General features: G+C 39.7%; 1 protein-coding gene across 3 annotated transcripts in view; it reads right to left on the bottom strand.

Moving 5' to 3' along the window:
- Positions 1-14,501, bottom strand: part of LOC123513196 (R-spondin-4-like) — a 67,372-nt gene extending 52,871 nt beyond the window's left edge. Inside the window, exons 1-2 of one of the 3 annotated variants that reach the window (XM_045270182.1) lie at positions 14,031-14,501; positions 13,705-13,755 (exon numbers count right to left, since the gene is read on the bottom strand). In XM_045270182.1, coding sequence (XP_045126117.1) covers positions 13,705-13,755; positions 14,031-14,223 — 244 coding nt within the window. In that variant the 5' untranslated portion in view covers positions 14,224-14,501. Of the gene's footprint in view, positions 1-13,704; positions 13,891-14,030 lie in introns of those variants that run through there. The other 2 variants (XM_045270191.1, XM_045270210.1) reach the window with 2 other exon arrangements.
- Positions 14,502-15,701: the final 1,200 nt, after the last annotated feature.

Below are 15,701 nucleotides of genomic sequence, written 5' to 3'. Positions count from 1 at the left end.
TTTCCTTATTTGCCTTTCGTGGTTTTATAACTGCTGTGAGAAAGAGAGAGAGAGAGAGAGAGAGAGAGAGAGAGAGAGAGAGAGAGAGGGCAGAAAATAAGGTCTAGATAGAAAATACAGATAGACACACACACACAAAACAAAAATAGATAAACAAATAGAAAAAAATAGAAAATAAGAAATAAAGAAAATAAGAAAATAAATAAATAAGTAAATAAAATAAATACTAAAAAAAAAAAAAAAATAAAAATAGAAAAGGAAAGAAATTCAGGTGTTCCCATTAATTAGAGCCTCAAACGCACCTGTCACCGTGATGTAGTGCCACCTGTCACCTGTCTCATCCCTCACCTTGATATGTAACACACAGGTACACGGCTCCTACTCTGATAAATCCTGGATAGTGACGCAGGTGGTAATATTAGCCAGGTGAATAATGGTGGTGAAGATAGAGGAATGGTGGCCAGGTGATTAAGACAACAGTGGCCAGGTGTGATCGGAAACCCATGTCTCATTATTTAAGGTGAACACAGGTGAGTACAGGTGAACACAGGTGAGAACAGGTGAGATTTTGGTTGTTTATTGGTTTACTAGTGAGGACAGGTGAACACAGGTGAGAATAGGTGAAGATTTTGGTTGTTTATTGGTTTACTAGTGGGTACAGGTGAACACAGGTGAGAACAGGTGAAGATTTTGGTTGTTTATTGGTTTACTAGTGAGGACAGGTGAACACAGGTGAGAATAGGTGAAGATTTTGGTTGTTTATTGGTTTACTAGTGAGGACAGGTGAGGAAAGGTGAATTTGTGAACGTCTCTTTGGGATTAATTTTGTCTTTTTTTGTATTTTTTTGAAAGATAATTAGTGTTTTTTTTGTTTTTTTTTTTTTTTTGAAAGATATTTACCGACTTTCCTTTTGTCATTTTCTAACTTTCTTTTTAGGCAGTAAAGATGAAGGTTAAGCTAATTATTTCGACCTCTTCTTCTTCTTCTTCTTCTTTTTCCCTTCTTCTTCTTCTTCTTCTTCTTCTTCTTCTTCTTCTTCTTCTTCTTCTTCTTCTTCTTATTGTTGTTGTTGTTCTTCTTCCTCTTCCTCTTGTTCTTGTTCTTCTCCTTCTTGTTCTTCCTTTTCTTATTCATCTCCTCCTCCTCCTCGTTTTGTTGTTGTTATTGTTGTTATTGTTGTTGCTCTTTTCTTTTTCTTGTTTGTTTTTCGTGGCGTTTCACCTGTGCAGATATTGAGAGCACAGGTGAAATTTTTCTCGTGAAGTTTTTAATTAGAGTTTACCTGCAGGTGGACAGGTAAGCCGCTAGTTTGCCGGGGCTGACTGACAGGTTAATTACACTTGCCGCCAGGTGCAAATTAGACAGTCTCTTACAATTACAAATTAGGTAATTAGCTAGTGTCTCTCTCTCTCTCTCTCTCTCTCTCTCTCTCTCTCTCTCTCTCTCTCTCTCTCTCTCTCTCTCTCATGTCAAACAAGAAGGAAGGAATGAAGAGAATGCAATTAATAGAATGACAATAAGAAAAAATGAAGAAACAAATAATGAAAACACACACACACACACACACACACACACACACACACACACACACACACACACACACACACACACACACACACACACACACACACACACACACACCTCAAGTAATTAAGTTTCACAGGTAAACCAAATCTGAAGCCACAACCAGGTGAAGACACGTGACTGGAGGAGAGGAGGAAGGAAGGAGGGAAGGAAGGAAGGAAGGAAGGAAGGAAGGAAGGAAGGAAGGAAGGAAGGAAGGAAGAAGGAAAGGAAAGAAGGAAGGAAGGAAGGAAGGAAGAAAGGAAAGAAGGAAGGAAGGAAGGAAATAAGGAAGGATGGAAGGAAGGAAGGAAAAAAGGAAAGAAGGAAGGAAGGAGGGAAGGAAAAAAGGAAGGAAGGAAGGAAGGAAGGAAGGAAGGAAGAGAAAAAGAGAAACTAAAAAAGAGAAACTAGTGAAAATAAATGAAGGTGATAAGTATAAGTGAGAGAGAGAGAGAGAGAGAGAGAGAGAGAGAGAGAGAGAGAGAGAGAGAGAGAGAGAGAGAGTGAAATTTTAATCTTGTGTAATGCGTTTTTTTATCGTTTTTTTATTTAAGTTCTCAAATTCTTTCCACGAAGAGGAGGAGGAGGAGGAGGAGGAGGAGGAGGAGGAGAAGGAGAAGGGAGGTGAATGTGGAGGTGGTGGAAAAGGAGTAGGAGTAGGTGGAGATGGATGCGGAGGAGAAGAAGGATGTGGAGGTGGAGATGTTGATGGAGGAGGAGGAGGAGGAGAAGGAGAAGGAGGAAGAGGAGAAGGAGAAGGGAGGTGAAGGTGGAGGTGGTGGAGGAGGATGTGGAGGTGAAGATGGAGGTGGAAGAGGTGTAAGTAGAGGAGAAGAAGAAGAACAGGAAGAAGAAGAAGAAGATGAAGATAAGAGAGAAAGCTGAATAATAAGAAAATAGAGAATGAAATAAGAAAAAAAAAGACAAAAAAAAAGGAAGAATAAGAAATAAAGGAATAAAAAATATACGAAGAAAGAAGAAAGAAGAAGATGATGATAAACAAGAACAGGAGCAACAAGACCTCCTCCTTCTCCTCCTCCTCCTCCTCACTATATTTAGCATCAATATCTTAGAATACTTGATGAAAAACTAGACTGACGAGAAAGTAAAATAATAAGGAAAAAAACAAATAACATCCTTAGAGAGAGAGAGAGAGAGAGAGAGAGAGAGAGAGAGAGAGAGAGAGAGAGTCACTTAACTAATCATCATATTGGTGTTGAAACCATAAAAAAGTCTCTCTCTCTCTCTCTCTCTCTCTCTCTCTCTCTTCTTGCTTGAGAATATGATGTCCATCACAATTTCTCTTCTCCTCCTTCTCCTTCTCCTTCTCCTTCTCCTTCTCCTTCTGCTTTGCCTTCTCCTCCTCCTCCTCCTCCTCCTCCTCCTCCTCCTCCTCCTCCTCCTCCTCCTCCTCCTCCAATACCACCACCACCACCACCATCTCCTGGGAAGCTACGAGAGAGAAAGAGAGAGAGAGAGAGAGAGAGAGAGAGAGAGAGAGAGAGAGAGAGAGAGAGATAATGGCTGTTCTTATCGTAATTTCACTCAGTAAGCAAGGGGATTCTTACGCTTGTCTTGCCCCGAGCTGTCATTAAGGTGAGTTGCCATTGAGTTTATCAGGGTTCGCGTCTCTACTGGGCTACAATGTCACTTGGGGTCACTTTTGGCGGGGAAGTTGTGTTGGTGATGAAGGGAGTGAAGTGTTGTGATGCTGGTGACTTCTTGTTTGTCTTGGTGAAAAAAATTGTCTTTACTATAATTTTTTGTTTTTTTTTTTTTTTTGTTTTTGTTTATTTTTTTTTGTGATATTGGTGACTTCTTGTTTGTCTTAGTGAAGAAAATTGTCTTGTTTTTAAAATTTTTCTCTTATTGTTTTATTATTTTTATTTTTTTTTTTTATCTGTTTTTGTTTGTTTTGTTTTGTTTGTTTGGTGACTTCTTGTTTGTCTTGATGAAAAAATTGTCTTCTTTTTATTATATTTTTTCTTTTTTTTCTTTTTTTTTCTTCTATTCTCGTTTGTTGTTTGTTATCTTTCGTCTTTCTTACTTATTCCTTCATTTATCTTTCGTTCTTTTCTTCGCCCCATTCTGAAACTATTACATTCATTTTCTTCTTATTTTCATATTGTAACTTGACGATCAGAAATTACTTGCATTAATCTCCACCATATTTCTCTTATCTCTATTGCATTAATCTCTATTGTATTTCTCGTATCTCCATCTTCCTGTCATCACAACCCATTCTCAAAGGCAGTGTGTCGTAATGGAATCTTACTCTTCTTCTTCTTCTTCTTCTTCTTCTTCTTCTTCTTGTTCCTGTTCTTGTTGTTGTTGTTGTTCTTCTTGTTCTTATTCTTGTTCTTGTTCTTGTTCTTGTTCTTGTTCTTCTTGTTCTTGTTCTTGTTCTTGTTCTACTTCTTTTTCTTCTTCATCATCATCTTCTTCATCATCATCATCTTCTTCTTCTTGTACTTCTTCTTCTTTTCTTCTTCATCATTATCATCATCATCATCATCATCATCATCTTTTTTCTTCTTCTTCTTCTTCTTCTTCTTCACTAACACTGTGTTTATATGTGGTTTGGATTCCTTGTATGAAATTTGAGGTATTTGTGGGTTTTGTTAAGTGAAGGTTTTGTTGTTTAAATTATTGTTTTTTTTTTTGTTTTTCCTTGTTTTCATGTTGGTTTCCTTTTTTCCTGTGTGTGTTTGAGTTTTCTGTTGCATGTTGTTGTTGTTTGGATTATCGAGTGTTGTAGTTTTTTGTGTTTTTCTTCTTTTTTCATATTTTGTTTTGAGTTTCTGGTTATGCCTTGTTGTTGTTTGAGTTATCTAGTGTTGCAGTTTGTTTTGTGGTGTTTTTTTTCCTGTTTTCTTTGAGTTTCTGGCTACGTAATTTTGTTGTTTGGATTACTGAGTGTTGCAGTTTTTTGTGTGTTCTTTTTTTTCTATTTTGTTTGAGTTTTTGGTGATATATTGTTGGTGTTTGAGTTATTAAGTGTTGTAGTTTTCCTTGTTTTTTTTGTGTGTGTGTGAAATATTAGCTGTCTTGATTTTTTGCATGTTTAAATTCCTCCTTGTTTAAAATCTTAGCTGTCTGGAACCTACCCTGTTTAAAATCCCGCTTATTTAGATATTTTGGCTGTTTAAAATCTTCCCGTTTAAAATATTGGCTGTTTAAAATCTTCTCTGTTTAAAATCTTGGCTGTTTAAAATCTTGGCCCTCTAAAATTTTCGTCTTATAAATCTGGGTTGTTTACAGTTTGATCTGGGATGAACTGGGCGAGTGGGGGAGTAATGATATGGCCAATGATTGCACCCATTCATCATCATTACATGGCTATCCTTCACCACCACCACCACCACCACCACCATTACAACTATCATCACCATTACCACTACTACTACTACTACTACTACTACTACTACTACTACTACTACTACTACTACTACTACTACTACTACTACTACTACTACTTATGTACTCAAACTCAAACAAATACAAAGAAGGAAGAAATGAAACAAAACAAAGATAGAGAAGAGAAGAGAGAAGAAAAGAAAACAGAAGAGAGAGAGAGAGAAAATAGTAAAATAAGACAGAAATAGAACGAGAAGTGTACCAAAAACAGGATACAAAAGGAAGAACACACACTCCCCACCAACCAACACCCTACACACACACACACAACACTTTCAACACAACACAACCAAGCGCTTCATCAAATAAGCAACACACACAAAAAAAAAAACAGAAATACAACCAGAAACATAAGAAAAACAGGATACAAAAGCAAGAAGGCACACTCCCCACCAACCAACACACAACACAACCAGCCCAAGCAACACAAAAAAAGCAGAAATACAATAAAAAATGGTAACAAAAACAGGATACAAAAGCAAGAAGACACAATCCCCACCAACACCCCCCCCACACACACACAACACCTCTCTCAACACAAGCAAGCTAAGATATGCAACACCATTGACAAATTTTTCGCTCCATTGCTTGTCAATACGAGAGGAGCATAGGAACACCGCGCCAAGGACACCATTAGGACTCTTAAGGACTCTCTGGTGAAGATATGCAACACCATTGACAAATTTTTCGCCCCATTGATTGTTAATACGAGAGGAGCATAGGAACACCGCGCCAAGGACACCATTAGGACTCTTAAGGACTCTCTGGTGAAGAGTTCGTGAAAGGAATGGTGATGCCTGTGTACAGAGCGACTGCCTTGTGTATGAGAGAGAGAGAGAGAGAGAGAGAGAGAGAGAGAGAGAGAGAGAGAGAGAGAGAGAGAGAGAGAGGTGGGGGAAGGGGGGAATTATATAAGACAAATTGGTTGAGAAGGTAAAGAATAAAGAAAGATTTATGAATGTTGATGTGAGTGAAAAAAAGAGGAGGAGGAGGAGGAGGAGGAGGAGGAGGAGGAGGAGGAGGAGGAGAGAAGATAGTCTGTTATTTGACTTCCCATAATTACGTGTTTAAAAGAGAAGAAAAACAAGAAAGAAGAAGAAGAAGATGATGACGATGAAGAAAATGGACGAGTAATCATGAATGAAAGCAAGATTCCCATGACCTAGACACACACACACACACACACACACACACACACACACACACACACACACACACACACACACACACACACACACACACACACACACACACACAAAGTATATTAAGTGAAACAATTGCCTTAGAAAAAAAAAATAGTACGTGTCTTCCTTTCCCTCCTCCTCCTCCTCCTCCTCCTCCTCCTCCTCCTCCTCCTCCTCCTCCTCCTCCTCCTCTATATACTCGAATTACCTCCTCTTCTAATCTCCCAACCTCATCTTCTTCTTTATCCCACATCTCTCTCTCTCTCTCTCTCTCTCTCTCTCTCTCTCTCTCTCTCTCTCTCTCTCTCTCTCTCTTCTCTTCCATTTCCTTTCTTTTTTTTCTTCTTTTCTTCTTTATTTTCACTATCAAATGTTGTGTTGTCCCTTTGTGTTGCTTGGATTTCTGTTGTTTTCCTTTTTTTCTTTTCCTGTCTTCTTTTTTTGTGTATTTTTTCTGTCTGTTTTTGTTTTCTTCTTTCGTTGTTATTCATTTGTTTCCCTCATTTTTATCCATCTGTCTGTCTTTTTTTTTTTTTTTGTTCTTTTCTTTATGTTTGTATGACTGTTTTGTTTGTTGTATTTGTCTATGTGTGTTTGTCTGCCTGTATCTGTTTATTTATTTATTCTTATGTATCTGTGTGTGTGCCTGTCACACACACACACACACACACACACACACACACACACACACACACACACACACACACACACACACACACACACACACACACACAGCCCGGTAGCTCAGTGGTTAGAGCGCTGGCTTCACAAGCCAGAAGACCGGGGTTCGATTCCCCGGCCGGGTGGAGATATTTGGGTGTGTCTCCTTTCACGTGTAGTTGGTGTTCACCTAGCAGTGAGTAGGTACAGGATGTAAATCGAGGAGTTGTGACCTTGTTGTCCCGGTGTGTGGTGTGTGCCTGGTCTCAGGCCTATCCGAAGATCGGAAATAATGAGTTCTGAGCTCGCTCCGTAGGGTAACGTCTGGCTGTCTCGTCAGAGACTGCAGCAGATCAAACAGTGAACACACACACACACACACACACACACACACACACATACAGACGGTGACGTAGTGGATGAGATGGCGAGCGTGGGATCGGGCTCACGTCCACGCGTATAGCTTGGAACCCCACCAAGTATGGCCTTGACACTTTGCCATTTGTGGAGTGGTTCAAAGTTACCTACGTGTCACCAGGATACCCAATTTCTAGATGGTTACGCCAAAGATGCGCTTGGGCGGTGATATGGGTCCTAATATGCCCACCACTATAATTATAATTTCCTGCGCCACTAATGGGTGGAAGCTTAACAGCGCTTCCAGTACTCTTCAAGTTACCTACAGGTACTATACACACACACACACACACACACACACACACACACACACACACACACACACACACACACACACACACACACACACACACACCGCGTAGTGTAGTGGTTAGCACGCTCGACTCACAATCGAGAGGCCGGGTTCGAATCCCGGTAAGTGGCGAGGCAAATGGGCAAGTATCTTAATGTGTGGGTGTGTTCACCTGGCAGTAAATAGGTACGGGATGTAACTCGAGGGGTTGTGGCCTTGCTTTCCCGGTGTGTGGAGTGTGTTGTGGTTTCAGTCCTACCCGAAGATCGGTCAATGAGCTCTGAGCTTGGCTGGGTGACCAGCAAACGACCGAGGAAATGAATCACACACACACACACACACACACACACACACACACACACACACAGAGAGAGAGCGAGAGACAGACAGACAGATAGAGACAGAGAGACAGAAACAGAGAAAAAGAGAGAAAAAACGGACATATTTCAGGTACAAATCTCTTAGGCTGAGTAATCACAGAAGATCGTAAATTACAGGTAAACAGGTAGAGATTCCAGGTGACAGGTGACAGGTGACGTGTGATTGTATGGCGCGGGAGATGGGACACGGTGGTTGGCTGGCGGTGGAGAGAAGGACTGAAGGAGGGGGAAGGGAAGAGATAATTAGGGAGGGAAGAGATGAGAAGGGGTGAAGCGAGGGAAGAAAGAGGGAAGAGGAAGGGAAGGAAGGGAAGGAAAGGAGAAGGGCTGAGACAATCGAAGGAAAAGAAAGGAAGGAGAGGAAAAGGAAGGGAAGAAATGAGATAAAGAAAGGAAAGGGAAGAGAAGAGAAGAGAAGAGCTGAGACAATAGAAGGAAAAGGATGGAAGAGGAGAAAAAAAGGAAGGAAGGATTGAGGTGAAGGAAGAGAAAGGGAAGGGAAGAGAAGAGAAGAACTGAAGAAGGGAAGGAAAAGAAAGGATTGAAGGAAAGGAAGGAAAAAGAAGAGAAGGAAAGGGAAGAGGAAGAGAAGGCTGGGTTGAGAGAAGGGAAGAAGTGAAGATAGATAAAGGAAGGAAAGAGAAGGGAAGAGAAGAAGGGGTGAAACAAGGAAAGGAAAGAGAGAGAAGGGAAGAAGAAGAGGAAGGAACGGGTGAGGGAAAGGAAGGAAGGGAGAAGAGGAAGAAAGGAAGGGAAGGAGAAGAACACACACACACACACACACTACTACTACTACTACTACTACTACTACTACTACTACTACAACCACAGACACGAACCAGGAAACGTAACCACTTAAATGGAAGATTACTCAGTTTACGAATATTAGAGACTTTAACGTAAGATTGGAAGGATGCACAAATGGAGGTGATTGGTGAAAATTGAAATGATTAGTGACTGCATACGTGATTGGTGAGAATATGTGACTGGTGGGAATTTGTGAGTGGTGAGGATAAATGTGATTGGTGCAAATGTGAGTGTTTAGTACAAGATTGCTACGTGTTTTTTCAGGTCGTTTTTCTTATTATTGTATTTGTGTGTTTGATTTTGCTTCTATTTTCTTTCATTATCGTGTTTTCTCACCTCTTTTCTCCTCCTTCTTTTTCTGTTTTATTTTTTTTTTTTCTCTTTTTATGTTCTTTTGTTTTTTTCTTTTTTCCTTCTCTCTTTTCCGTATCTGTTTTCCTGTATTTCTTTTTCCTTATTTCTTTTTCCTTATCTTTTCCTTGTCTCTTTCCTTATTTATTTTTCCTCATCTCTTTTCCTCATCTCTTTTCCTTATCTCTCTTCCTTATCTCTTCTTTCTTCATCTCCTCTTTCCCTTTTATTCTTTTTTCTATTTCTTCTTATTTATGATTTTTTTTCTCTTTTTTTCTCTCTCTTTCTTTATTTGATTTTTTCTCTTCCTATTTCTTCTTTCACTTATTTTTCCATTATCATTTCATATTTATTTTCCCTTTTCTTTCTTTCTTTCTTTCTTTCTTTCTTTCTTTTATCATTAGTTTCCTCTCCCTGTCTCCTCTTTTCTTCTTTTCTCTCATTGCTATATTTTTCTTCCTTCTTTATTTTTCTTTTCTTTCTCTTTCTATTTATCATAAGTTTTCTCTCTCTTTATCTCTTCCATTTCTTTATCATCAATTTTTTCCTCTTTGTCTCTTCTTTCTTTCTTTTTTCTTCATTATTATCAGTATTCTCACCTTTAGCTCTTCTCTACACTCCTTCTTTCTCTTTCTCCTTCATCTATTATCTTCATTTTCTTCTATCTCTCTCTTTCGTTCATAATCTTTAATTTTCTCACCTATTTCTTGTTTCATTCATCTCTTTCTTTTATTCCTTCTTCATCAGTTTCCTCACTCTATTTCCTTTTTATCATTTTTTTTCATTTTCTTCTCTTCTCTCCCTCTTCTTTCCCTCTCTTTTCTCGCCTTTTCTCTTCCTTCCATCCTCTTCACCTTTTTCTCCTTCTTGTCTCTCCCTCGCCTTATTCTTTCTTCTATTCCTTCTCTTCTCTTCTTTCTTTATCCTATTACTTTACTCTTGTTTCTCTTATTTTTCTTTTCGCCCTCTTTACTCTCCTCACCGTCCTCCTTTTTCCCTCCTTTCCTCCTAATTCTTTCCTCTATTCCATTTCTTCTCTTTTTATCTCTATTATATTGCCTTATTTATTGAATTTTCATTATTTTTTCCTCTCTCCCTCTTCTTTCTCTTTCTTTCCTTACCTTTTTTTCTTTCCCTCCTCACCTTCCTCCTTCCTTCTCTCCTCCTTTTTCTTTCTTTTATTTCTTCTCTTCTTCCTCTCTTTTCTATTGCCTCACATTTCCTTTTCATTATTTTTTTTTCCTGTTCTCCCTCTCCTCTCCCTCTTCTTCTTTCTCTTTCCTTCCCTTTTCTCTTCCTCTCATTCGCCACCTTCTTCCTTTCTCCCTCGTCTATTTATCTTCATTCTTCTATTTCTTCTTATCTTTCCATTCTATTACCCTTCTTTCCCTCTTCTCCTCATTCTTTATTATTCCTTATTTTCTCTTCTCTTTATTCTCTTGTCTCATCCTCCTTCTCTCCTCTCTTATTTCCTTATCATCAGTGCTATCGACCTTATAACCTTGCTCTTATCTCTCTTCAGCAGCATATACTTTAATACACCTGGTTATTTTATTTAGTGTTGCCCTCAGTCACCCTGCGCCCAAAAGGAGAGAAGCAGGAAGGGTTTGGTGTGCGATAGAGGAGTCTGTGTGTTGCTGTCAGTCAGGGGAATGGAAAAGTCTGTAGCCAACACGAGGAGGGAATAAACGAAGGATGTGTTTAGAAATGTTCCCCTGCTCCTACTCCTCTCTCTCTCTCTCTCTCTCTCAGGTTTTCAAGGGTTTCTCAAGTTAGTAATGTTGAAATGTCGTTAATATGTCGCTATAACCATAAAAACACTCTTGAAAACCTTCTGTTTCTTCTTAAAAGGACATTTTCTGAAACTACTCTTTTTTTGTCAAGCCCACAGAGATGATCAGCCTTATTTAGGGTTGATATGTCGTTAATCTGTCGCTATAGCCGTGAAAAAAGCTTGAAAACTTGTCACTGGTTTAAAAAAGACGCATTTTGAAACGCTCTGCTCCCTCACCACGAAAGGAACGACCAGACAGGTTCTCAAAAGTGTTTCTCCTGTTAGTAAGGTAGAAATATTGTTAATCTGTCACCAGAACCACAAAAACACCCTTGAAAAATTAACAAATAATCCTTACTATCTATAACTCAATTGTACACCCTCATTTATAAACATTTCTCCTCTTAGCAAGGTTGAAATATCATTAATCTGTCACTGGAACTATGCAAAAACACAATTGAGAAGTAGTGGATGGACGTGCAATGTTCAAGAAAGGTTGCATGTGTAAGAGAGCGGCCGTACCACCGCTAGAGGGCAGCACGTGGTGACCTGTCTGCTGCCTGGCGCTGCATTGTAAGGGGAGTGTGGATTGCATGCGTGAAGAGGCTGGGGGAGGATGGGAGGAGGTGGTCATGGTGGAGAGTGAGAATGATAAGTAAAGGAAGAAGATTAAGGAAGAGAGGAGGAAGACGAGGAGGAGGTGAAGAAGAGGAGGAGGAGGTGAAGAAGAAGAAGAAGAAGAAGAAGAAGAAGAAGAAGAAGAAGGAGAAGAGAAGAAGGAAAAGAAGAAGACGGAAAAAAAGTGACAGCAGCTGCAGTATCACCACCACCACCACCACCATCAACAACAACAACAACAACAACAACAACAACAACTCCCCACAGTGGCTCTAACGCCCATTAAAACCACAACACGCGCCACAACACACTAGAGCCTCATTCCTCAAGAGCTAACCACCACCATCACCACCACCACCACCATTACGACCTCACTGTCTTGGCTCCAGTTCACTACCGGCAAATTATGACCAGCTTTCTCCTATCCTGTTTCTCTCACCTTTACCGCTCCGCCTGCTTCAGACACGCTACATCATCATTGCCACCATTAAATCATTCTTCTAGACATACCTTGTAGTTTTCCCTGTCTTGCTCTTGACGTGATTAGCCCCCTTCAGAACTGAGACGCATTTCTACCTTGAATTTTGTGTATGATTAGGTCATTTTATTGACATTAAGAAGGGTCTATGGAGGTCAGAAGATTAATAGCTAGAGTCTTCACTATTTTAACCCTTTCAGTACTGGGATGCATTTCTACCTTGAGTTTTGTGTATGATTAGGCCATTTTATTGACATTAAGAAGGGTCTATGGAGGTCAAAAGATTAATGGCCACAGTCTTCATTGGATTTTTGAAGGTGTATAAAATCACCAAATAGTAATCTAAATTAATGTGGAAACGTGTTATGGTACTGAAAGGGTTAAAGGAAAAGGATTTATATAACTTGGTGTAGAAGGTGAAAGATGTTGATTCCTTTTTTGCTATTAATCTCATCCGTGCCAGGACGCGTTATCATATTCATTCTGCTTACTATTTGGCCAGTTTAGACAGCTTCAGAAATTCACGTTGGATTCAGAATAGTTAAGACTCCGGCCACTAATCTTTTGACCTTCACTGACCCTTCCTGATGCAAAGAAACTCGTCCAATCACACACAAAATTCAAGGTAAAAATGTGTCTCAGTACTGAACGATTTAACACATCTTGTCTTCTTGAAATTTAAGATGAACGTGGAAATATTAGTTGTGTAGATTACATAAACAAGAAAATATTTGTGTAATCTGTTTTTTATTGTATCTTATTCAGGTCAATTTAGGTTAAGTTAGGTTAGGTTTGGTTTGGTCAGCTTAGGTCAAGTCAGGTCAGGTGTGCCTCTGTTTTACCGCTTCCCTGATGTGGTTCCTTATCTTTTTATCCTCCTCTGTCCAGCAAGATCTTCCTCCTCGACACACATTATAGTTTGCATTAGTCACGCCAAACTTGAGAAGATTAAAAGAGAAATATTTACATGCAGTATTGTACAAAGATTAAGGTGCGAATATATGTGTGTGCTAAATATTTGACTGTTATCGCATATCTCCTCCACTCATGTTTGATCTTGAGAACATTAGGAAGATTGGTGTGAAAGATTAAGTAGCTGTTGAATCACCTCCTACACACACACACACACACACACACACACACACACACACACACACACACACACACACACACCTCCATTTTTAAGCTGGAGAACATTACCAGTAAGATATTTATAGGGATAGTGTTTTTTTTTTTTTTTTTTTTTATCTCTACCTACGAAGATTAGAAAATACGAGGCAATTTTTTACAGAATCAAGTTTTTTTCTTTCTTTTCCTTTTCCTTTTTCTTTTCTTTACTTTTTTCTTTTTTTTTTTACAGAATCGTTTTTTCTTTCTTTTCCTTTTTTTCTTTCTTTTTTTTACTTAAAGAGATTAAGAAAAATGTTTATGCAGGGTTAGTGTTTTTTTTTCCCCTCCAAGTCTTCTCCTGCGATGATTCAGAAATGTAAGGCAATGAATAAGAAAAATGTACAATATTAATCCCTTGAGTACCAGGACACGTTTCCATATTCATTCTGGTGACTATTTGGTGACTTTATACAGCTTCAGAAACTCATGTGGGGGATTAGAATAGTGAAGACTGTGGCCATTAATCTTCTGATCTCCATAGACCTCTACTAATGTCACTAAATTCGTCTTATTATACCCAAATCTCAAGGTAAAAAAATGTGTCCCAGTACTGAAGGTTCAATATCGCCACTTCCTCATATGTGGTTACCTAAGTATCCTTGTGCTTCAAGACAAAAATACCGGAGGTTGCTGTTGTCACCTGTTAAGAGGATTGCCTTCATAATACTTCCAATCTTGTGGTGACAAAATGTTGTGCTCAGCGTGAGTTTGTTGGCAATAAATGTGTGAGGCTAGACTCGATAGCAGTGTTTGTCTTGTGTGTGTGTGTGTGTGTGTGTGTGTGTGTGTGCAAAATTTTCCGTCAGGCACATGTTTTCAATTAGATCTACACACACACACACACACACACACACACACACACACACACACACACACACACACATACACACTAAGGGAAAGTACACATAGACTTACATGGACGGCGGGAATGGACACGTACACACACGCACACGCACACACATTTTCTGGAGGCGCGTGTGAAGGTCCTCTCAGATGCCGGATGCTGCGTGTACGTAACGAGATACACACATAGAATTCGTATACACACACACACGTGGTGGATAGAATTTACACACACACACACACACACAAACACACAGATCTTCATTATGTACACATGAGGTTAGCACATGGCATACACATACACACACACACACACACACACACACACACACACACACACACACACACACACACACACACACACACACACACACACACACACACACACACACACACAAACTGGACAAACTGGAAATTTAACATGAAATTTAGACAGATTCCATTTTTTTTCCCAATCTCACAAATTTTCATTTATTTTTCTAGTTAGGTTTCCGAGCGTGTGTGAGAGAGAGAGAGAGAGAGAGAGAGAGAGAGAGAGAGAGAGAGAGAGAGAGGGAGAGACACTCACACTTCCTGACACTCACAAGAGAAGCCGAGCGAGTACTGAGGTTTCTTCTTCCACGTAGCTCCTCCTCCTCCTCCTCCTCCTCCTCCTCCTCCTCCTCCTCCTCCTCCTCCTCCTCCTCCTCCTCCTCCTCCTCCTCCTCCTCTCTCCCTCCCCCAATCTGGAGTCCTTACCTTCCTACCTACCCATCATTTTTTTTTCTCTCTCTCTCTCTCTCTCTCTCTCTCTCTCTCTCTCTCTCTCTCTCTCTCTCTCTCTCTCTCTCTCTCTCTCGTAAAATGACAGGAACATAATTTGAGAGAGAGAGAGAGAGAGAGAGAGAGAGAGAGAGAGATATTATAATTGATTTGTTGATTGACGCCTTTGTTACACACACACACACACACACACACACACACACACACACACACACACACACACACACACACACACACACACACACACACACACACACACACACACACACACACACACGCTACTTTCATATCTGTTTTCTTCTCTTTTCGTTGTTTTAAGAGAGAGAGAGAGAGAGAGAGAGAGAGAGAGAGAGAGAGAGAGAGAGAGAGAGAGAGAGAGAGAGAGAGAGAGAGAGAGAGAGAGAGAGAGAGAGAGAGAGAGAGAGAGAGAGAGAGAGAGAGAGAGAGAGGGAACAACAATGCACTTAAACACACAATAATTAGACGACTGCACGAGGACGAAGAAAAAAAAAAAAACGGAAGAAGAAGAAGAAGAAGAAGAAGGAGAAAGAAAGGAGAATAATGAAGACAGTAACAACAACAACAACAACAACAACAACAACAACAACAAAGCAAAATAAACACAAATTTCTCTAAACTAATAAATCTAATCTCTCTATCACGTGAACTTAATTAACTTCACTCTCTCTCTCTCTCTCTCTCTCTCTCTCTCTCTCTCTCTCTCTCTCTCTCTCTCTCTCTCTCTCTCTCTCTCTCTTCCCACACGCTCTTTCACTCCCCCACCCACTTCTTACTCCCCTCCCCTCCCACCCACCCACTCACACGCCCGCGCTCCTTCAAGTTCAAAAATGATCATTGTAACCATTTATTTTTTTTTTTAACTTCCAGCATTCAAATATCATAATTTTTCTTCCCCTCTTATGATTTTATGGTTTTTTTTCTCGTTTTTATTTGCTGTTTTTCCATATCTTGGTTTTTTTC

Source organism: Portunus trituberculatus, chromosome 5 (assembly GCF_017591435.1).
Source record: "Portunus trituberculatus isolate SZX2019 chromosome 5, ASM1759143v1, whole genome shotgun sequence".
In the NCBI taxonomy this organism is placed as follows: domain Eukaryota; kingdom Metazoa; phylum Arthropoda; class Malacostraca; order Decapoda; family Portunidae; genus Portunus; species Portunus trituberculatus.
Note: the sequence above shows the minus strand (reverse complement) of the source record. Positions and strands in the feature narration are given on the sequence as shown.